Raw genomic sequence first — 19,497 nt, 5'->3', positions numbered from 1 at the left:
GGGAGACCCACACCCGCCGGTGGGTCGGTAGCTTCCACATGGCCGAACTCACGGCCATGGAGTACGACCGCTGGCAGGTCCGCTAGCACGGCGCGGTGGCTAGGCTCAGTTTCCCCTTCGGCACACGTCCTATGGACCTCGTCCCGCCAAAGCCAATGGCGGTGAGCTCGGCTATGACGTGGGACATTAGTTCAAGGATATGTATGTTGACATGAATTACCTAAACCACCAAGAGAGTGGACGTGCTTTCAACAAGTGGAGTACGTACTCCATGGGCGTCCGTTCGGACGCAAACTTGCCCCAAATATGGGCCAGAAATAGGTTGGGGGTGGACAAAAAAGGACATCCACCCGTTTGTGTTGGCGCGTTGAGCCGTGTTTTTTGTCTGCCCGGATGCGAACAGACGAAACACGTGCTTGCGCTGGAGTTCGCCTAAGTTAGATATGTTGATGGGGTCATGATCATGTGAACCATATGTGTTTTATATGGTACACATGTTTTGTCATAATATTATGGAATCACTATATATTTAGATGTGTGCAACATCAAATTATACGGTGGTTGAATTGTGTATGTGTTAGCTATGAATCTCGTACGTTGTCATAATTTTTCTTTGCAAAATGATCATTCAATTATCTTCAAAGAAAGTACATATAAGTTAATTAGCATATAATATAAATACATTCACTCAGGTCCCAGAGGCATTACAACAATTTACAGCCAAATTTACCGCTCCACAATCATTTTAATCAAATAGCCTTCAGCTTTACACAAATGTATTTTCACACGGGCTTTTTACTACTCACTATTTCCCCTCCCCTCAGAGCATCTCCACCCGCCCCCAACAGGCCCCAAGGCACCTTTTATATCACCGGCAAAAAACCCCGCCCAGTCGCACCTCGAGGAGCTTAAATTTCGTCGGTTTGGGCAAAAAATGGCGTCGACGGACCCATAGCGAACCTAGCGCTAGGGGGCGTCAGGGGGCGCCGGGGAAAATAAAATGGCGTGAAAACAACCCGTGCCAAATTTCCACCCCTGGGGGCCCGCCGCAGCGCCAACCTCGTCATCAACGAGGGCGGTCGCGCCCCTTCCCCTCCCCGCGACAACTATCGCCTGGTCAAGCCGAAGAAGGAGCCGACGGCAATCCCTTCATGGTGAAGCAGGAGCACGAGGCCATGGCCTCCGACTTTGAGAGTAGCCTCGCCTGGTCGCGGCAGGACTACGTGGCATAGGAGATGGAGCGCCAGCACCGTGCTCTGAAAGAAATCGCCGTGCGATGCCGCGACCGCGATGAGGTCGGCATCATCGCGCTCTCCAACAGCGACGAGGAGGTCATTGCGCCGAGCCAGCCGGCCCGCAACGGCGATCCAGGGGAGGGCTGCAGCCAGGCCGCCACGAAGGACGGGCCGCCGAGCGACGGCGACGACTACATCTACAAACTGCTCCGCATGAACTAGGAGTAGTTTTACGTTTTATCTATGTAAATTTGCCTAAATATCAATGAAATCGCCTATATTTCCTTCAATTAACTGAATTTCATCGAATTTGAGCTTTAAAAAAAAAGTTTGACCGATGTGGATGCGGTCGGAGCTGTAAGTTGGTCCCGAAGTTAGAATTATCGCCAGCACACCCAAAAGGCGCTATTTTTGGCATAAAAGCGCTCTTGGGGCAAACGCCCCTCCTCTCTCCATCTCACAAACACAACAGCTGACCCTGTCCCCTGCGGCCCTCATCCCGACGCCGCGGCTCCGGGGGCTCCCGATCGAGGCCCGGATCGCCAGAATCCGTGCGGCGCCGAGGTCGCGTGGGGTGCGAATTGGAAGCAGCGAGCTGTACTTCCGGACCCGAAAAGTGGGCAGTTCCGGGGTAAGGTTTGGCTCGCCATCTCTTGTTTCGTGCCGGAGCATGATTTGGTCCTGGATGCGGTTTGGTGCTTCGGGTTCCTTTGGTTTAGGTCGCTGTTGAGGGTTCGATTTGGTCTGGGCAAGGGTCTATCCGGAGCGAAGTCTGACCCTGCAAGGATTATTTTGGGTGTTCTTTCAGGGATTAGGGTGTTCCTCCTCGTGGATTTTGTGTTTTTCTTGCTGTATCGTATCGATTTTATGCTTGCATGCTGGCAGTTGTGGCAACTGTATAGCTTGCAGGATGAAGACGAAAACTTTAGCTTATTGTCGCTTCTAATCTCCGTTGGGTTCTCTCTGCAGGCAATCGCCTTTGGCTGGACTGTGTGAGGGAGAAAGGGAAGAGCGGAAAGGTTGCCGGAGCTCAGACTTTGGTTATTTGAGAATGATGGAAGCGGGCAAGTTCCCCGGGATAATTGGTGCCGCAAGCGGCCAGGACGGTGGCGTCAACTTCTGCGACATGGCATACTACCAGAAGCTAGGGGAGGGCTCCACCATGTCCATTGATAGCCTTAACAGCATGCAGACCAGCATGCACGGTGGTTCCATAATGTCTGTGGACAACAGTAGTGTTGGTTCTACTGACTCGCGTACTGGGATGCTTAACCATCCTAGCCACAGGGGGCCTGTTGCTGTGGTCAGCTACTCGGTTGGGAACAGCATTTTCCGTCCTGGGCGGGTGTCTCATGCCTTGAGTGATGATGCGTTGGCACAGGCTTTGATGGACACTAGATTCCCCACTGAGACACTCAAGGATTATGAGGAGTGGACCATTGATTTGGGGAAGCTCCACATGGGATTGCCCTTTGCACAAGGTGCATTTGGGAAGCTATACAGGGGGACCTACAATGGGATGGATGTTGCCATTAAGCTTTTGGAGAGGCCCGAGGCTGACCCCACACAAGCTCAGCTGCTGGAGCAACAGTTTGTGCAAGAAGTTATGATGCTTGCAGAGTTAAGGCATCCAAATATAGTCAAGTTCGTTGGCGCATGCAGGAAGCCAATAGTTTGGTGCATTGTCACAGGGTATGCAAAGGGTGGATCTGTTAGGAATTTCCTGAATAGGAGGCAGAACAGGTCTGTTCCACTGAAGCTGGCAGTGAAGCAGGCACTAGATGTTGCACGTGGCATGGCTTATGTTCATGGCCTTGGGTTCATCCACAGAGATCTTAAGTCAGATAACCTCTTGATTTCTGGTGATAAATCGATCAAGATTGCTGACTTCGGAGTTGCTAGGATTGAAGTGAAGACCGAGGGGATGACACCTGAAACAGGAACATACCGTTGGATGGCTCCGTAAGTTGAACAAACTGCTCTTTATCTTGCTTATTTCTGTTAGTAGTGATGTTACTCTAAATAGGCAATTATGCTTCATTTCCTGACATTGCCATCACTCAAGACCATAGTTCGGACCTAATTATACCTTCTTTTGGGAGATGGGCAAGAACCAATTGGTAGCCAATCAATTGATAGCCAATTTTCTAGACTTGCCAACAATTGGCATGAAACCAATTAGGCTTGTATTACCTGGTGCTACATCTCAGCCAGGAATATTTGGTTGGTCTTGACTACAGGATATTTCAAACTGATTTTGTACATAATATTCTACTACTATGAGATAAATAGAATTTGCTTTAGGTTATTCTCTTGTTGCTTTGACCTTGTCATTCTCTCATTAGCTCTTGATGCAAAACTAAGCTATCATTCTAATCCACTTTTAGGGAGGGGAATGGCCGTTGCAGGGTAATTTTATCACTAGACATGTAAAACTTATTCGCTAGATATGTAAGACTTATTTGGCTTTCTTGCCTTAAGCCATTATCTCCTGTTTGGTTGACCAGCTATGGTTGTTCAATCCTGTACACTTTTGCTGCTATTACCCAGTTTTTTAAGTTTTTCCAAGAGTGGAGATCCATTTCTAGAAGACACTAAAATGTTAAATGCAGGTCCTGTATAAAAAGGTGAGTTAGCAGTATCTGATCAAATAACTCAACTCTGTAGACATAGTTTCTTCTGTGACCAAAATTTCCTCTTTTGGGTCTTTCAGAAGTCACCTTAACTTGTGTATTATCATGCTTGTTTTGTTCGCAGGATTATACTATCTTCCCCTAACAATGGAACAAAAATCCTGTGAAACTTTGTTTATTTCCCTCTGCATGGTCCCATAGTTTCAGACTGAAAATCTGTCAGACCCCGTGACCAAGACTATGTGAATCTGGCAGAGGAAATCATATGGGAAGCCAAGATTGGCGCTTGGAATCAACCACACTGCCAAGCGCCATCTCCTCTCGAAGAGCCTGGAATCCGTTGGTTCATCAATCCCCATCAGGAACCACACCCGACAAGGGAATCATGATTCCCACACAAGTTCTAGAGGACATGGGTGATGAAATCCCATACAATAGAACGAGTCGCTTAACCCCGTAACTTGGATAACCCGCTTAACGGTATCAAGAATCTACCCATAACGTACACTTCATAACATAGACGCACTGCAAACGTTTTGGGGTATGAATAAAGTCGGTATCACAATATTACCGCTGCTGCCAATATATTAATATAGCCAAAGCTCATACATGGAGCAAGATAGCAAATTTATTACATTTAGAGATCAGATGACCTAACATCTCATCATACATCAGCGGAAACGAAGTAGCGTCTGAGTACGGACAAATTTAATAGCATTTGCGTAAGAGGTTGAAAGATAAACAAGATCTCATCCATGAGGACTCAGGCTGCCACATGGGACCTCCTACCTACTCGTCGTTGACATCAGCGAAGTCCACATACTAACCACCAAGTGGATCCATAAAATCCTCTGCAACAAGTTGGTTTGAAAAACAAGGTGACTGCATGATGTACACCGCAAGACTTAAATCAGATCTGTTCTAAATCTGTTCTAAGTATGCACCCTTCTCAAAGAAGGGTACGTGGTTTTGAGCGGCAAGAACACTAGCTTCCTATAGACACACTACAACTTGTGTGTCTCTTAGAATAAGGTAAGAGAGCGCATAAGAACCATCTAGGTTATTATCCTAACCACCACATCATAGCACTATCTTGTATCACCCCCTCGCATCTCTCATTAGGAAGCAGTCCCAAGGCACTCATACAGTTGGTAAGTTTTATAGATTATTGATTGAAGTTGTTCTCTGTTACTAACAAGTCATTAATGATTAGTTGAAGTTCTATGATCGAGTACAAAATCTCCAAGTCGTCCATAACCGCGGACATTGTTTATAAGGCGTCTCGCCTTGGACACTTAGGCAGCCAGCGCCTTACAATTATGCCCACTTTAAGCGCTTAGGCGTCATGGCACTTGGTGCTTGCCTTAGGCCGCCTTACTGCCTTGTGAACAATGACCGTGGACATGGCTATTCAAATAAATTTATCCCTTTAGGGGTGCACCAAGTTACTCATACGTTCGATCATCCCTTGATGCATGCGAGTAGCACACCTCACGTGGTGAGCCGGCGGAGGTGATTGACTCGACACTTTCCCTTCGCTGCAGACAAATCCAAGAAGCCACCCAAACTGAGTTGTACCCGAATCGAGAGTCCGGCCGTAGCTCTGAGTCGGACCCAGACGGTGTGAGCCAGAATAGGGATCGGCTAGGCCGCAAGCTGACCGCCTTCCGCGCCACATTCCTATATGTATGTATCGTACCATTCATCATTGTCATCGTAACAAAGATTGAAAACATGCAAATGCAACTATGTGTATGCCAAATGGACAGCCTGAACTAGGTGTGGCCCTTGGATAGGTCTAGTAAGGTAGTGGGCCAAGTGTCAGCGCTCCCGGGGGCGTGGTCTCCTGGGCATGTTAACATGGCCGACCTGAACGTTGTGGCAGCCTAAGGGGTGCGGATGACTCGGTCGGTGGGGGCTTGGGGTAAGCTCACGGACCCGAGCACGCCCTCCCCCCTCTCGAGTACCCTCCTCCCGAGCGCTCAGTTGGTCGGGCACCCAAGCGGGTCTTGCCAGGTTAGGCAAGCCATTGCGCCGTGTGGATAGGTCTGTCCCCCTGCCGCGACCCACGCCAAGCCCTTAGCATGCATACTACGACACAACAAAGATATCATGCCATAACACAAGCAAGTAACATGGCTTGAGCAACATAGCTAGAAGATAACATAACTCAAGCATAAGCCCTTAGCATGCATACTACGACAAAACAAAGATATAATGGCATAACACGAGTAGGTAACATGGCTTGCTAGGAATGGGACATTAAATGGTGATTTAGTCAGGCTATGCATCAAAAGACTACTATAGCATCGTTAACCCTAATGAAAGCAATTGAGCGAAGCATGGGTATGATCAAGGGGTTTTACTTGCTTGTTGGCTCAACAGCCTGGTCCTGGGCAAGGTCCTTGGAAGTGGGGTGACAACTGTCGTCAGCAACTTAGGTACCCGAGTCTATCATGAAGAAGCACACCTGTCATAGAAGGAAAATAAAACGACCAAAAGCTTCAGTGCAATGCTCAAGCAATTATGACGCGTGCCATTGCCCTATAACTACGCTACTCAAATTATAAAGAGCTGGAAATCATAATGCAATTGGTTTCCAAAACAACCCCATATGCAATGTGGAGTTAAAATTGAATTAATACTAAACATGTGGTTAAAGTTGTTTAATAATGCATGAAAATGGCATAGATGGTGTTTATGCATTTTTTATCAAAAAGTATATATTATTTATATTTTTCTGAGGTATAATTATTTAATTAGGGTTTATGCAATTTATTAACGCATTAATGACATTTAATTAAATGCATGCATTTTGAAGTGCTCAAATCTGTAAACAGGGGACAGATTTGACAGATTTGAGATCTACAAATGAACTTATTATATGTATTAAACAGATTTCATATGGATTTGATTTGATTTTGGAAAAGATTGAATTGCAAAAGAAGAGAACAAAAGGAACCGACATCAATGACCTTTGGTGGACAAGAACTTACATGTGAGTAAATTAGGATGTCTTGATGGGCTTGGCACTTTGAGCTTCAAATTACAATTTAGTTTGGTGTCACTAAAAAAAACTAAGACCTAGAGGCAGCCCAATTTAAGCAAGATCTAGACATCCAGTAGACTTGTGGGTAAGGCGACGGGTTTAGGCCCCAAAATGAACAAGTTTTTTTGCTAGCTCAACCTAGGCCTAGCCTACACAAAAGGACAGCCCGATGCACGTAACACCTACCTGTGTAGGGTCCGGGGAAGGGTCCAACCTTGGCCTAGCCTAGGCCAGCCTTTTTTATCTAAGTGGGAAAGTTGTTAAGCAACATAGAAGGAAATTAATTATACTTCACGCAAAGCACTCATGAATCACAATCATCAAGTACTCCTTTACCAAGTCACCCCATAGTTAGCTACACCTACAACATATGGCCCCCTAAGTTGGTTTTGCTATTGTTTTAAATGATGCATCTTGTCGTAACTATTTTCATTGTTTACGGATTTAAATAGACACTTGATCAAAGTTCAGGGGTAATATACTCTTACCATAGCAACATGTACTTTTTCAAAGCAAAGTTGAGCTATTGGTGGAATTTCTATCTCGTTTTATCTAACCATATGTCTTAAGCTTCGCTCTAGCCTACGGCATGACCTTTAGCTAACACCCTCCTTAAAAAGAGAGAATCACATCTTGTGACTTTTAGTAGTGGTTAACAATCTAGCTAGATTCATTTTGTCCTCTTGAGAAGAGAAGATGGGCGTGCTTGCCTAGATTGTAAGGTGATACTTGGAGAGAGTGTTGTCCATCAACATAAGCTTGTGGTGTCTGACTTCCGCTTTCGGGTTCTTGTCCAATGGGATAAGTGTGCCAATGTCGCTAGAATGAAGTGGTGGAACCTCAAGGGAGAGGCAGCTCAGGCTTTCAAGGAGAGGGTTTTTAAGGAGGGTCCTTGGGAGGAAGGAGGTGATTCAAACAATATGTGGATGAAGATGGTGACTTGCATTCGTAAGGTGGCTTTAGAGGAGTTTCGAGTGACCAGGGGAAGTAGAAGCGAAGCTAAAGATACACGGTGGTGGAACGATGTTGTCTAGAAGGCTACTAAGGAGAAGAAAGACTGTTTTGGACAACTACACATGGATAGGAGTGTAGACAACATAGAGAAGTACAAGGTGGCAAAGAAGGCTGCAAATCGAGCTATGGGTGTAGCAATGGATCAGGCGTTTGAGGGCCTCTACCGGCGCTTAAGACACGAAGGAAGGCGGAATGGACATCTATAAGATGGTCAAGATTCAAGAGAGGAAGAGGAGGGATGTCAACCAAGTCAAATGCATAAAGGAAGGAGCAGATCAACTCAAGGACGAGGAAATTAAGCATAGATGGCGGGAGTACTTCGACAAGCCGCTCAATGGAGAAAATGGGAGCTCTACCATTGAGCGGGACAACTCCTTTGACGATACCAGCAGGTGTTTTGTGTGAAGAATCCAGGAGTCTAAGGTCAGGGAGGCTTTGAAAAGGATGAAAGTAGGCAAGGCGATGGGCCCTGACTGTATCCCCACTGAGGTGTGGAGAGGCCTCGGAGACCGTGATAGCATGGCTGACTAAGCTTTTCAACATCATTTTTCAGTCAAACAAGATGCCAAAAGAATGGAGACGGAGTATATTAGTACCAATCTTTAAGAACAAGGGGGATGTTTAAAGTTGTACTAATTATCGTGGAATTAAGCCGATGAGCCATACAATGAAGCTATGGGAGAGTCATTGAGCACTGCTCAAGAAGAATGACAAGCGTGACCAAAAATCAGTTTGGTTTCATGCCTGTGAGGTCGACCGTGGAAGCCATTTTGTTGGAACGACAACTTATGGAGAGATACATGGAGCAAAAGGACTTGCATATGGTGTTCATTGACTTGGAAAAGGCCTATGATAAGATACCGCGGAATGTCGTGTGGTGGGCCATTTTTTTTTGGAAAAGGGGTATAACCTCGGCCTCTGCATCAGAATGATGCATACGGCCACCTTTATTATAAAGCAAATAAGTTCAACAAAGGTCATGAAGTCTTAAACAAACGAACCACAAAAAGGCTCATGAAGAGCGAAAAGAAAAGCCACAACCGGCAGGTAGAAGCTAGATAGGAAAACTAATTGCCTATCCTATTACATGACCGCCATCCAAACTGGTTGAATATAGCCCGAGCTACCATCTCCCATCGGGTAGATCCAGTAACCAAACGCTCCCTGGCCTCCGTCTGAGTGAGTAGCGACCACATACGGATCAACGCAGTGGCTCGGAAGATAACCTGCAAAAATTGAGTATTTGTTGTTCTGTTAAAAACCAAATCATTCCTGCAGTTCCAGACTGCTCAAAGTAAAGCACATACTCCTACATGAATGTGTCTTGCTGTTTGGGAATCTATCCCGTCAAGCCACGTCCCAAATAACGTGGTGATATTATTCGGTGGAGTAATATTAAAAGCAATGTGAACAGTCCGCCATAAAACCTTCGCCATCGGACAGTCAAGAAAGAGGTGTTTGATGGTCTCATCCCGATCACAAAAACTACATCTCGTAGAACCAATCCAGTTGCGCTTTGTCAAATTGTCCTTAGTTAAAATGACTTGTTTGTGTACAAACCACATGAACACTTTAACTCTCAAAGGCACTTTGACATTCCAAACATGTTTCGAACTAGGAATAGAGCTAAAGTTGATCACATCTAAATACATAGATTTAACCGTGAACTCTCCATTCCTGGTTAGCTTCCAGCACAACATGTCTGGCTGTTGAGAAAGCTGCACATCCATCAGTCTTCTCACCAAATGGAGCCATGCTTCCCAATGGGGTCCGGCAAGTGCTCTCCTAAAGTGGATATTGAGGGGAGTGGACTGAAGCACGGTTGCAACGAAAGCGTCTCTTCGTTGCACTATGCTATAAAGGGAGGGATATTGAAGCGCGAGGGGTGTTTCCCCTAGCCATGTATCCTCCCAGAATCTCGTAGAAGTACCGTTTTTGACTAGAAACTTTGTTCTGTTAAAAAAGACTGATTCAACTCTCATCAGTCCTTTCCAAAAAGGTGAGTCCGTCGGCCTGACTGTCACCTGTGACAAAGTTTTTGAATGAAGGTACTTATTATGCAGAATCTGCGCCCACGTGACCTCCGACTCTACAGATAGCTTATACAACCACTTGCTAAGATGACATCTGTTTTTAACCTCAAGATTTTCGATACCTAGACCCCCTTGGTCTTTCGGTCGACAAATAATATCCCACTTAGCGAGTCTATACTTCCTTTTCGGGTCATCACTCTGCCAGAAAAAGCGGGATCAATAGAAATCCAGTCGTTTCCGAACTCCAACTGGTATCTCGAAAAACGACAAGAGAAACATAGGCATGCTTGTGAGGACCGAATTAATCAGAATTAGACGGCCCCCATACGACATCAGCTTGCCCTTCCAGCAACTCAGTTTCTTTTCGAATCGATCCTCAATACACTTCCATTCTCTATTTGTTAGCTTACGATGGTGAATTGGTATACCCAAATACGTGAAAGATAGAGCCCCAAGTTCACACCCGAACAATTGCTTGAACGCCTCTTGTTCCTCTTTGGCTCTTCCAAAGCAGAACAATTCGCTTTTGTGAAAGTTAATCTTTAACCCGGTCAATTGTTCGAATAAGCATAACACCAGCTTCATGTTTCTCGCTTTTGCCAAGTCATGCTCCATGAAGATGATAGTATCATCAGCGTACTGTAGGATAGACACCCTTCCATCAACTAGATGAGGTACCAGGCTACCTACTTGACCAGCCTCCTTTGCCCTTCCTATTAGAATGGTCAACATGTCGACTACAATATTGAACAAAATAGGTGACATCGGATCTCCTTGTCTCAGGCCCTTATGTGTCTGGAAATAGTGATCTATGTCGTCATTCACTTTGATTCCAACACTCCCTTTTTGCGTGAAAGATTCAACCTGGTGTCTCCAAGCCGGGTCGAAACCTTTCATGCGCGAAGCCTGTTGCAGAAATGGCCATTTGACTTTATCATACGCTTTTTTTGAAATCCACTTTGAAAACAACCCTGTCTAGCTTTTTTGTATGGATTTCATGGAGCGTTTCATGAAGGACCACAACCCCTTCTAGGATGTTTCTGTCCGGCATGAAAGCGGTTTGGGTTGGCTGCATCACAGAATGCGCAATCTGTGTGAGTCTATTTGTTCCAACCTTGGTAAATTTTTTGAAACTAATATTAAGAAGACAAATAGGCCTGAACTGCTCAATTCTCATAGCCTCTGTTTTCTTCGGAAGCAAAGTTATTGTTCCAAAGTTCAAGTGAAACAACCGAAGCTGTCCGGAGAATAGATCATGGAACATCGGTAACAAATCCCCTTTAGTAATGTGCCAACATTTCTTATAAAACTCCGCCGGAAATCCATCCGGCCCCGGAGCTTTATTATTCTTCATCTGTGAAATCGCTTCAAACACCTCGTTCTCCGAGAATGGTGCAGTTAATACCTCATTCTCATCTGCAGCCAGCTGCGGCACATCCTCAATCCTAGACTCATTCAAGGACACAAAATTATCCTCTGGAGGCCTAAATAGCTGTTTGTAATAATTGGTTATGTATAATTTTGAGTTCTCCTGCCCTAAGATCGTCCCCTCGTCTTGCTCAAGCTGAAAGATCCTTTTCTTTCTATGCTTGCCAATGGCGATCATATGAAAGAATTGAGTGTTAGCGTCCCCTTGGACAACTTTGTGAACCTTAGCTCGCAATGCCCACTTCAACTCCTCTTCTCGCAACAACTCTTTCAATCTCATCTCCACACTACTTTAGCATGAAGCTCCGAGGTTTGTAGAATTGTGGACTCGGCCTTTAAATCTAGGGACTGAATAAGTGTAAGGAGCCTTTCCTTTTCAACCTTATAGATCCCATTGAGATGCTTAGCCCACCCTCGCAAGAAACTCCTCAAGTTTCTAATCTTATTCTGCCATCTCTCGATAGAAGACCTTCCTCCTGCATCGCCCATTCCCTGGCTATCAGATCCAGGAAACCTTCTCTTTCAAACCACGCAAGTTCGAATGAAAAGGTATTTTTATTACCCATACGTGTTGCCTCACCAGAGTCAACCAGCAAAGGGGTGCGGTCAGATATACTGCGAGATAGCGCTTGGAGTGTAACCAGGGAGAATTTCTCTTCCCAGTCGACGCTCGCTAGGACTCTATCCAGCTTCTCATACGTCGGGTTTTGCAAAGTATTAGCCCAAGTGAATTTTCTACCCGAAAGCTCTCTCTCTAAGATCCAAGCTTTCAATGATGGTATTAAACATGAACGACCACCTGGTGTCAAAATTATCATTGTTCTTTTCTTCTCTCCTTCTAATAATGTTAAAATCTCCCCCAACCAAGATTGGAAGCTGTTCAGACCCGCAAATACGGACGAGATCCGCCAAAAAGTCTGGTTTGAGTTCCAGTTGCGCGGCCCCATACACTGCTACCAGTGCCCAATTAAATCCATCGACTTTGGATCTGACCCGAAATTTGACGGCGAAATCACCCAACGCCTCACATCTAAACCCCAAGTAGGACCCCCCCTGATCTTCCTCTTGGGGGGAGGCAGTGCCAATCAAAATCGACACCTCCGGATAAAGTGCTGAGAAACTGAGGAGAGAAATTGTCCCTACCTATCTCAGATAGGGCAATAAAATCCAGTCTATGTTCAGTTGAAGCATCTGCTAGAAACCTTCTTTTAGCCAAGTCCATCAGACCTCTGCTATTCCAAAAGATGCCTCTCATAGCTCATCATGGAATTTTTTGGTGGTACGGACCCTAGCACTTCTACGCACCGCGGATGCAGGATAGATTTTGCGCCTCCACTTTCGCTTAGGCTTGTTCGGATCCTCTACCCGATCCTCACAACCGGCCTTCGTGGATCTAACATCCTGACCCTCGACCGGGGCACTCTCCCCTAGGGTATAGAATCGCACATAACGTATCTAGCACCCTGACTCCCAAAGCATCTGTGTCAGAATCGTTCATAGGCTTGACCGTAGCTAAGTTACGAATCAACTCTAAAGCATGTTCCGCTTCCAGGTCCAGTATATCATTAACAGATTTAGAGATTTCACTATCATTACTACCTAGTGAAACTCCTAGCTCATTTGCATGGTGAATGATCTCATCATTAGAAAAGTGCAAAATAGATTGGAAGTGTTGACTGACATACCAGTAGTGACCTCCATGTCACGAAGCTTGGCCGCCCACATGGCGCACCTCAGCTGCATATCATCAACATCCGTCTGGTCCTGAAGGCGACAGCTCATCCGTCTCCCCTCAGACACAGGATCCGGAATACCTCCAAAAGCGATGACCTCCTCCCGGGTCGGCTCGTTTGGGGTAAGGCCTCCTGCCCCACCCCCAATGCATGGCCTGACAACTAAAGTCGGAGAACCGCAGAGAACCGCCGGCAAGCGCGGGGTTAGCGAGGGCTGGGCCACCTGCCCACGCTCCCCACCTGGAGTCCCGTGAGGAGAAGAGAGGACGGGGGCCGCCTGCCCCCGCGCCCCACCCGACTCGGCAGTCAGACCGAAGTGCGCCGTGTCCACTCCTGTCGGCGTCAGGCAGGGCTCGGTCGACGCCACAGGCTCGGCCACCCTGGACACCTGAGGGGAAAAGGTAACCGAGGCCGCCTGCCCGATCGGTGACACAGCCATCACCGTGGCCAGTCTCGGCGGAGACCTCCTGTGCGGCGAAACAACAGTAGGGGTGGTAGAGAGGGGGGCCACCTGCCCAAGATCGTCCCTCCCCTCCAGAGAGACAACAACCTCCGCAAAATCCAAGGGAGGAAGCGTGCGCTCAAGCACATCCTCGGACTCCACCCTGTCGCTCCATAGCCTGGGAGGAGCGAAAGCTGGCTGAAAAGAACCAAACTGCAAAGTACTCATCGGCACCGAAGTAGAGGGTGCAACCCCATTCCCGGGCATCTGTGAATCAGCCCCCGGGCCATTGGGCAACTCATGCCCAGCATCCTCCCCTCGCGCCTTCGAATTACCCGATCCATCATTCTTATCATGCATGTCCACATCAGTCCCTGCCAGAGCCCCAGCGAAGTACTCAGAGTCCTCAAACTCAATGTCAAGGTTGTACACGAGGCCCTTATGTGTCCACTTGACCACGTCAGGAACAAACTCGATATCCAGAACACTAACCAGAAGCCGGGCAACCCCGTTAGCTCGGGTAAAAGCCATGTCCACCCTCTCAGTTTTCCCGACCAGAATTCCCAAGCTAGCAGCAACCCGGGCATCCTGAATCAGCTTCGACGGAGCTCCCGAAAAACGCAACCAAACCTGAGTGAGAGGCTTGCCCTGTGGCTCTACCTTCTTCCACTCGTGAAACTCAAGAATGCACTCTGTGCCAGGAACTCTGCACAACCTAAAACTGGGAAGACGCTCCAAGTCCTCTGTAGTAGGGAAGTCAACCTTATACATGTTGGCGTCGAGATGAACAAGCTCCCACTGAAAATCACCTAGAGCCAAGTCCCTAAGCCTCTGCAAAATCTGAGCCTCAGACACATCACCTTCCGTGACCTTAACGATCCCCGTAGTCGTGCTCGGGGACTCCTCGGGAACGTCCCTCGCACAAGGAGACTCAAAGAACATCAACTCGGCACCCATAGATAGTAATACTCGGCATCTGATCACGCAGTATCGGGCACACACCTGTGTCATGCGCTGGCTTGAGGCAAGTATCACATAACTCGGTCACACATTCAACAATAAAGTGACCCCTCTCACCACAACGGTAGCACATCTTCTCCTTTTTCCGAGCCCACTTGGAAGCTCTCTCACCATCTGCCTTGTCAACGGCACCTGAAGCACCCGACGTCACTGGCTCAGTCACAGGGACCTCAGCAGTAGCCAGCGCCGTCACCACCTCCATAGCCTCGCCGGACAAGTCCGGCGCCTGCCCGGAAGTAGCCACCTCTGTGGACTCCGTCGGTTCCACAACGACCGGCGGTGGAGGTGGGCGGTAACGGTTCTGACCACCGCGACCACCACGATGACCTCTGTAGCCGCCTCCACCGCCGGTTCTGCTGCCCATGCGCCAGCGCGTGCTTGCGAGGCGCCACCACCGCCGTCCCTGGCTGCAACGACAGAGATCCTTGTCCACGCCCCGCCGCGGCAAGCGCGGGTGCTGGACCGACCGCCCCAGGAGCTGGCGGCCTAGGACCCACAGCGCCACCGCCGCGTCCCGCAGCGGCAACCCCCGTCCCAGCGACCGTTGGGGCTCGTTGACCCGACATGCCACCACCACGCCCCACAGCGGCCGGCCCGGTGGCTACCGGAGCCTTCTGCCCAGGCGGCGCTCCTGCACCACGCCCGCCCGACGCGTTCCCAGCCACCGCCGGGGGCTTCGGTCCAGGAGGAGCACCTCCACGCCCCACCATAGGCGCTAGAGAAGGAACCTGCACAACGCGTCCAGTCCCACACCTCGGAAACCCAGGGATACATGGAGAAACACAAAGTCCCAACAAAGTAAATTACCCTCATCAAGGACATGTACGATAATGTTATGACAGGTGTTCGAACAAGTGATGGTGACACTCATGACTTACCAATTAGAATAGGAATGCACCAAGGGTTAGCTTTGAGCCCTTATCTTTTTGCTTCGTGATGGATGAGGTGACAAGGGATATACATGGAGATATCACATGGTGTATGCTCTTTGCAGATGATGTGGTGCTAGTCGATGATAGTTGGACGACAGTTAATAGAAAGTTAGAGCTATGGAGACAAACATTAGAATCGAAAGGTTTTAGGCTTTTAGTAGAACTAAAAATGAATATATGAGGTGCGGTATCAGTACTACTAGGCACGAGGAGGAGGTAAGCCTTGATGGGCAGGTGATACCTCAGAAGGACACCTTTCGATATTTGGGGTCAATGGTGCAGATGTATGGTGATATCAATGAAGATGTGAGCCATTGAATCAAAGCTGGATGGATGAAATGGTGCCAAGCTTCTGGCGTTCTCTGTGACCAGAGAGTGCCACAAAGCTAAAAGGGAGGTTCTATAGGATGGCAATTCGACCCGAAATGTTGTATGGCGCTGAGTGTTAGCCGACTAAAAGATGACATCTTCAACACTTAGGTGTAGCGGAGATGCGCATGTTGAGATGGATGTGGGGCCACATAAGAAAGGACTGTGTGCGGAATGATGATACACGTGAGAGTTGGGGTAGCACCTGTTGAAGAGAAGCTTGTCCAAAATCGTCTAAGATGGTTTTGACATATACAGTGTAGGCCTGCAAAAGCTCCAGTGCATAGCGGACGGTTAAAGCATGCTGATAATGTCAAGAGAGGTCGGGGTAGACCAAACTTGACATGGAAGGAGTCCGTAAAGAGAGATCTGAAGGACTGGAATATCATCAAAGAACTAGCCATGGACAGGGGCATGTGGAAGTTAGCTATCCACGTGCCAGAACCATGAGCTGCTTTCGAGATCTTATGGGTTTCAGCTCTAGCCTATCCCAACTTGTTTGGGACTAAAGGGTTAGTTGTTGTTGTTGATTACTATACCGGAGCAGCTAGGGATGCAAACAAGTCAAGTTTGAGCAAACTTGACTTTGCTCTGCTCTTGTTTGCACTGAAAACCTAGCTAGATCTAGTTGAGTCGGGTCAATTGTCATGCCAGGGAGTGGGCTTATGCTCAGCTTGTACCATGCTCGAGCTGAATTCAAGTCATAATAAATAAATGAAGATCCTTAGAAACATTTCAGTATGAGTTGAATTATGGGGGTAGTATTCATACATAGTTGGTACTTGGAAGTGAGAAATTATTGTAACGGCCAAACTGGTAAAACCAATAAAACTAATCCATCAACTACCCGAAAAGATTATTGATTAGTTCTTTCATAGTGCTAACATATTTCTTCTAAAGAAAATTATAGGTCTTAACTAGGTTTCCATTTATTGAACAACACGAGATTGCATAACTGGAACGAGACAACCATGCACGCTAAACTTAGATGCTTATTTCATATGTGCAAAAATGTCTAGATTTCCTTAACAGACTCCGCTGTCCAGCCTAGGCTCAACGTTAGCTTGCTCTTAAACCAAGACCAAGTTGGAGAAGTGCTCAAGCTTGTTATTTTTCAAGTCTCTTGCTGGCAAGGGCAGCCCCAGTGCATGTAGCTCCCGCTTGCGCAGGGTCTGGGGAAGGGTCCGACCACTTTGGGTCTATTGTACACAGCCTTTCCCTACATTTCTGCAAGAGGCTGTTTCTAGGACTTGAACCCGTGACCTCATGGTCACAAGGCAGCAGCTTTACCACTGCGTCAAGTCTCTTGCTGGCAAGCCTTTAGTTTTTTCTTTGTGCAGTTCTAAGCATATCAAAGTGGGCATCCTGATATACCAGAACTCCGGTGGCAACTTGTTTCTGATAATAAACTTGCATAATAGCAAGAGACTGACTATGGTACATATGTATGTAAATTAGACTTTACATGCATTTTCACACCATCCTTTAAGTATCCTACAAATATGAGCGATGGGGAGTAGGGGAAACAGTGAGAAAAACTTACTGAAAGTTGCATGTACCATAGCCATGTCCAAAAGCAACCATCGATTAGTTGCTCTATATAATAATCTGACTATGTAGCTCAGCTAAGTTCTTTGAGCAAACTACCTGGGAACTCCTGAACTGGTATAAAAGGTGAACATCATGCATTTAGTAGCGATAATATGTCTATGCAGGTGCACTCCTTTTTGCATCTCATACTAAAATCATGTTTGTATGTAGTTCAAAACTCTCTTCTTCGTTAGAACTTGTCTTGAATTTTGAAAAGCTTTTAAGTACTCCCTCCATGCTTGAAAAGAAGGCCTGCAAGTTTTTTCTGAAGTCAAACAGTGCAAAGTTTAACCAAGTTTATAGAAAAACTATCAACAACTGCAAGCAAGGAGGTACCATTTTTACTACTCACCATTGCAGTGCTAATCTGATCTCGATGAAATGTTAGTGGTTGTTATCCTTAGCGTCAAATTCGTTCCTCTAATGTTCATGTGGAAATTTAGCACTGTGTTAAAGTGGAAACAAGGAACACCTTGGGCACATTCTGTTTTTTCTTTGGACCCATCCCATTGGACCATTGTATTCTCAAGGAAATGTGAATAATACGTATGCTGTTCCTGAGAGTCTGCATGACCCTGCTCCAACTATATAGCTTTGTGCAATACTGCAATTGGATGAACTATCTCTTATTGTGTTTTATTTTGCTAATTTGGATGTGCTAATTTATTCTGGACGAACTATTTCTTATTGTTCATTGTTCTTATTTTGGGGTTGCAGTGAGATGATCCAGCACAGACCATACAATCAGAAAGTTGATGTCTACAGTTTTGGCATTGTCCTGTGGGAGCTAATAACTGGGACCCTTCCTTTTCCAAACATGACAGCAGTGCAAGCTGCATTTGCTGTGGTGAACAAGGGTGTTCGCCCAGCCATACCCCATGACTGCCTACCTGCCCTTGGGGAGATCATGACAAGGTGCTGGGATGCAAACCCCGATGTCCGCCCCCCTTTTACCGATGTTGTCAGAATGCTGGAGCGTGTGGAGATGGAGGTCCTGAACAATGTCCGCAAGGCCAGATTCCGGTGTTGCATCTCCCAACCCACGACCTTAGACTAAAGCAGGCAGAATCCAGGAGAAGAGAAAGCAATCTGGAGAGAAGTTAAATCCCATGTATTTATCATATTAATACTTCTGATACAGAAGCAGAAAAGCCCACCAGAGCATACGTGTGTGCTCGGGCTTCACATATTTGTCTTAGACCATACCATAGTCCCTGTCGTCGTCTTAAAACTGTCATTGTACTGGAGACAGGTCTATCCTTAACATTGTCAGAACATTGTCATGTGGTTTCCTCTGGTTGTACCGACGCCATGCTCCTGCTGCTCTGTTCATGTGTTGTTATATAATCATCATCACCCTGCAGGGCATATGCAAAGCTTGAACGCTTCTTGGTACTCCTATATAGTAGCAAGCTTGGACGCGTCTTGGCATATATAGTCTGTTATTATCTGGCATGGTTTTTGTTCATGTCCCACCTTGTCCTGCATTCGAGCTGCAGTTGGCGGGTGTGGGTTTGGACGGGCAGCGTAAGTGAGAGTGCATTTATCTCTAAATGGCATTTTGGTGTGATGACAATATGGTTAGTGGAACTAATTCTGGCTGTCTCCACTAATTATGGTTGTCAAGTTTATCTCAGATCATTGGTTCCTTGGTTTTCCGACAACTCGAAGGTTTTTTTTTTCGATTGGGTTTGAGTCGTAGGGCAACATCATGTCGTGCGTAGGACGATCGAGATCAGCAAAGGCCCCTTTGCGGTTTGATTGTGGATCCCCCTTTGTGGTTTGACTGTGGGGATCCACGAGCACAGAGAGTAGAATCAACAGAACACGCAAGGTTTTACCAGGTTTGCGCCACTGAGAAGCGTAAAACCCTACTCCTGCTATATTGGTTATGTTTGAGCTCTAGTATAAGGAGTGCAGCTTGACGGCTATGCGTGTAATTGAACAAAGTGTCAGACCCTTGTAAAGGTAGCCACGAGCCTCCTTTTATAGATGAAGAGGTCACCACAATGGCAAAAC

At 46.8% G+C, this 19,497-nt stretch overlaps 1 protein-coding gene across 2 annotated transcripts; it reads left to right on the top strand.

Annotated features, from left to right (window-relative positions):
- Window positions 1-1,616: 1,616 nt before the first annotated feature.
- On the top strand, window positions 1,617-18,804 carry LOC123157512 (serine/threonine-protein kinase STY13). 2 transcript variants are annotated; one of them, XM_044575803.1, is made up of 3 exons: window positions 1,617-1,866; window positions 2,205-3,197; window positions 18,196-18,804. In XM_044575803.1, the coding sequence occupies exons 2-3, from the start codon at window positions 2,287-2,289 to the stop codon at window positions 18,533-18,535; spliced, it is 1,251 nt and encodes a 416-aa protein (XP_044431738.1). In that variant the 5' UTR covers window positions 1,617-1,866; window positions 2,205-2,286; the 3' UTR covers window positions 18,536-18,804. The 2 variants fall into 2 exon arrangements, with proteins under 2 accessions (XP_044431738.1, XP_044431739.1); XM_044575804.1 differs by having other exon boundaries at window positions 1,626-1,871.
- Window positions 18,805-19,497: the final 693 nt, after the last annotated feature.

Source organism: Triticum aestivum, chromosome 7B (assembly GCF_018294505.1).
Source record: "Triticum aestivum cultivar Chinese Spring chromosome 7B, IWGSC CS RefSeq v2.1, whole genome shotgun sequence".
NCBI lineage: Eukaryota > Viridiplantae > Streptophyta > Magnoliopsida > Poales > Poaceae > Triticum > Triticum aestivum.
The sequence above is the reverse complement of the archived record's forward strand: the minus strand, read 5'-3'. Positions and strand labels throughout refer to the sequence as shown.

Coding starts and splice junctions, on each gene's coding strand:
- LOC123157512 (XM_044575803.1), top strand. CDS start 2,287: ATGATGGAAGCGGGCAAGTTCCCCGGGATAATTGGTGCCGCAAGCGGC. Junction 3,198..18,195: donor ACATACCGTTGGATGGCTCC/GTAAGTTGAACA, acceptor TTGGGGTTGCAG/TGAGATGATCCAGCACAGAC.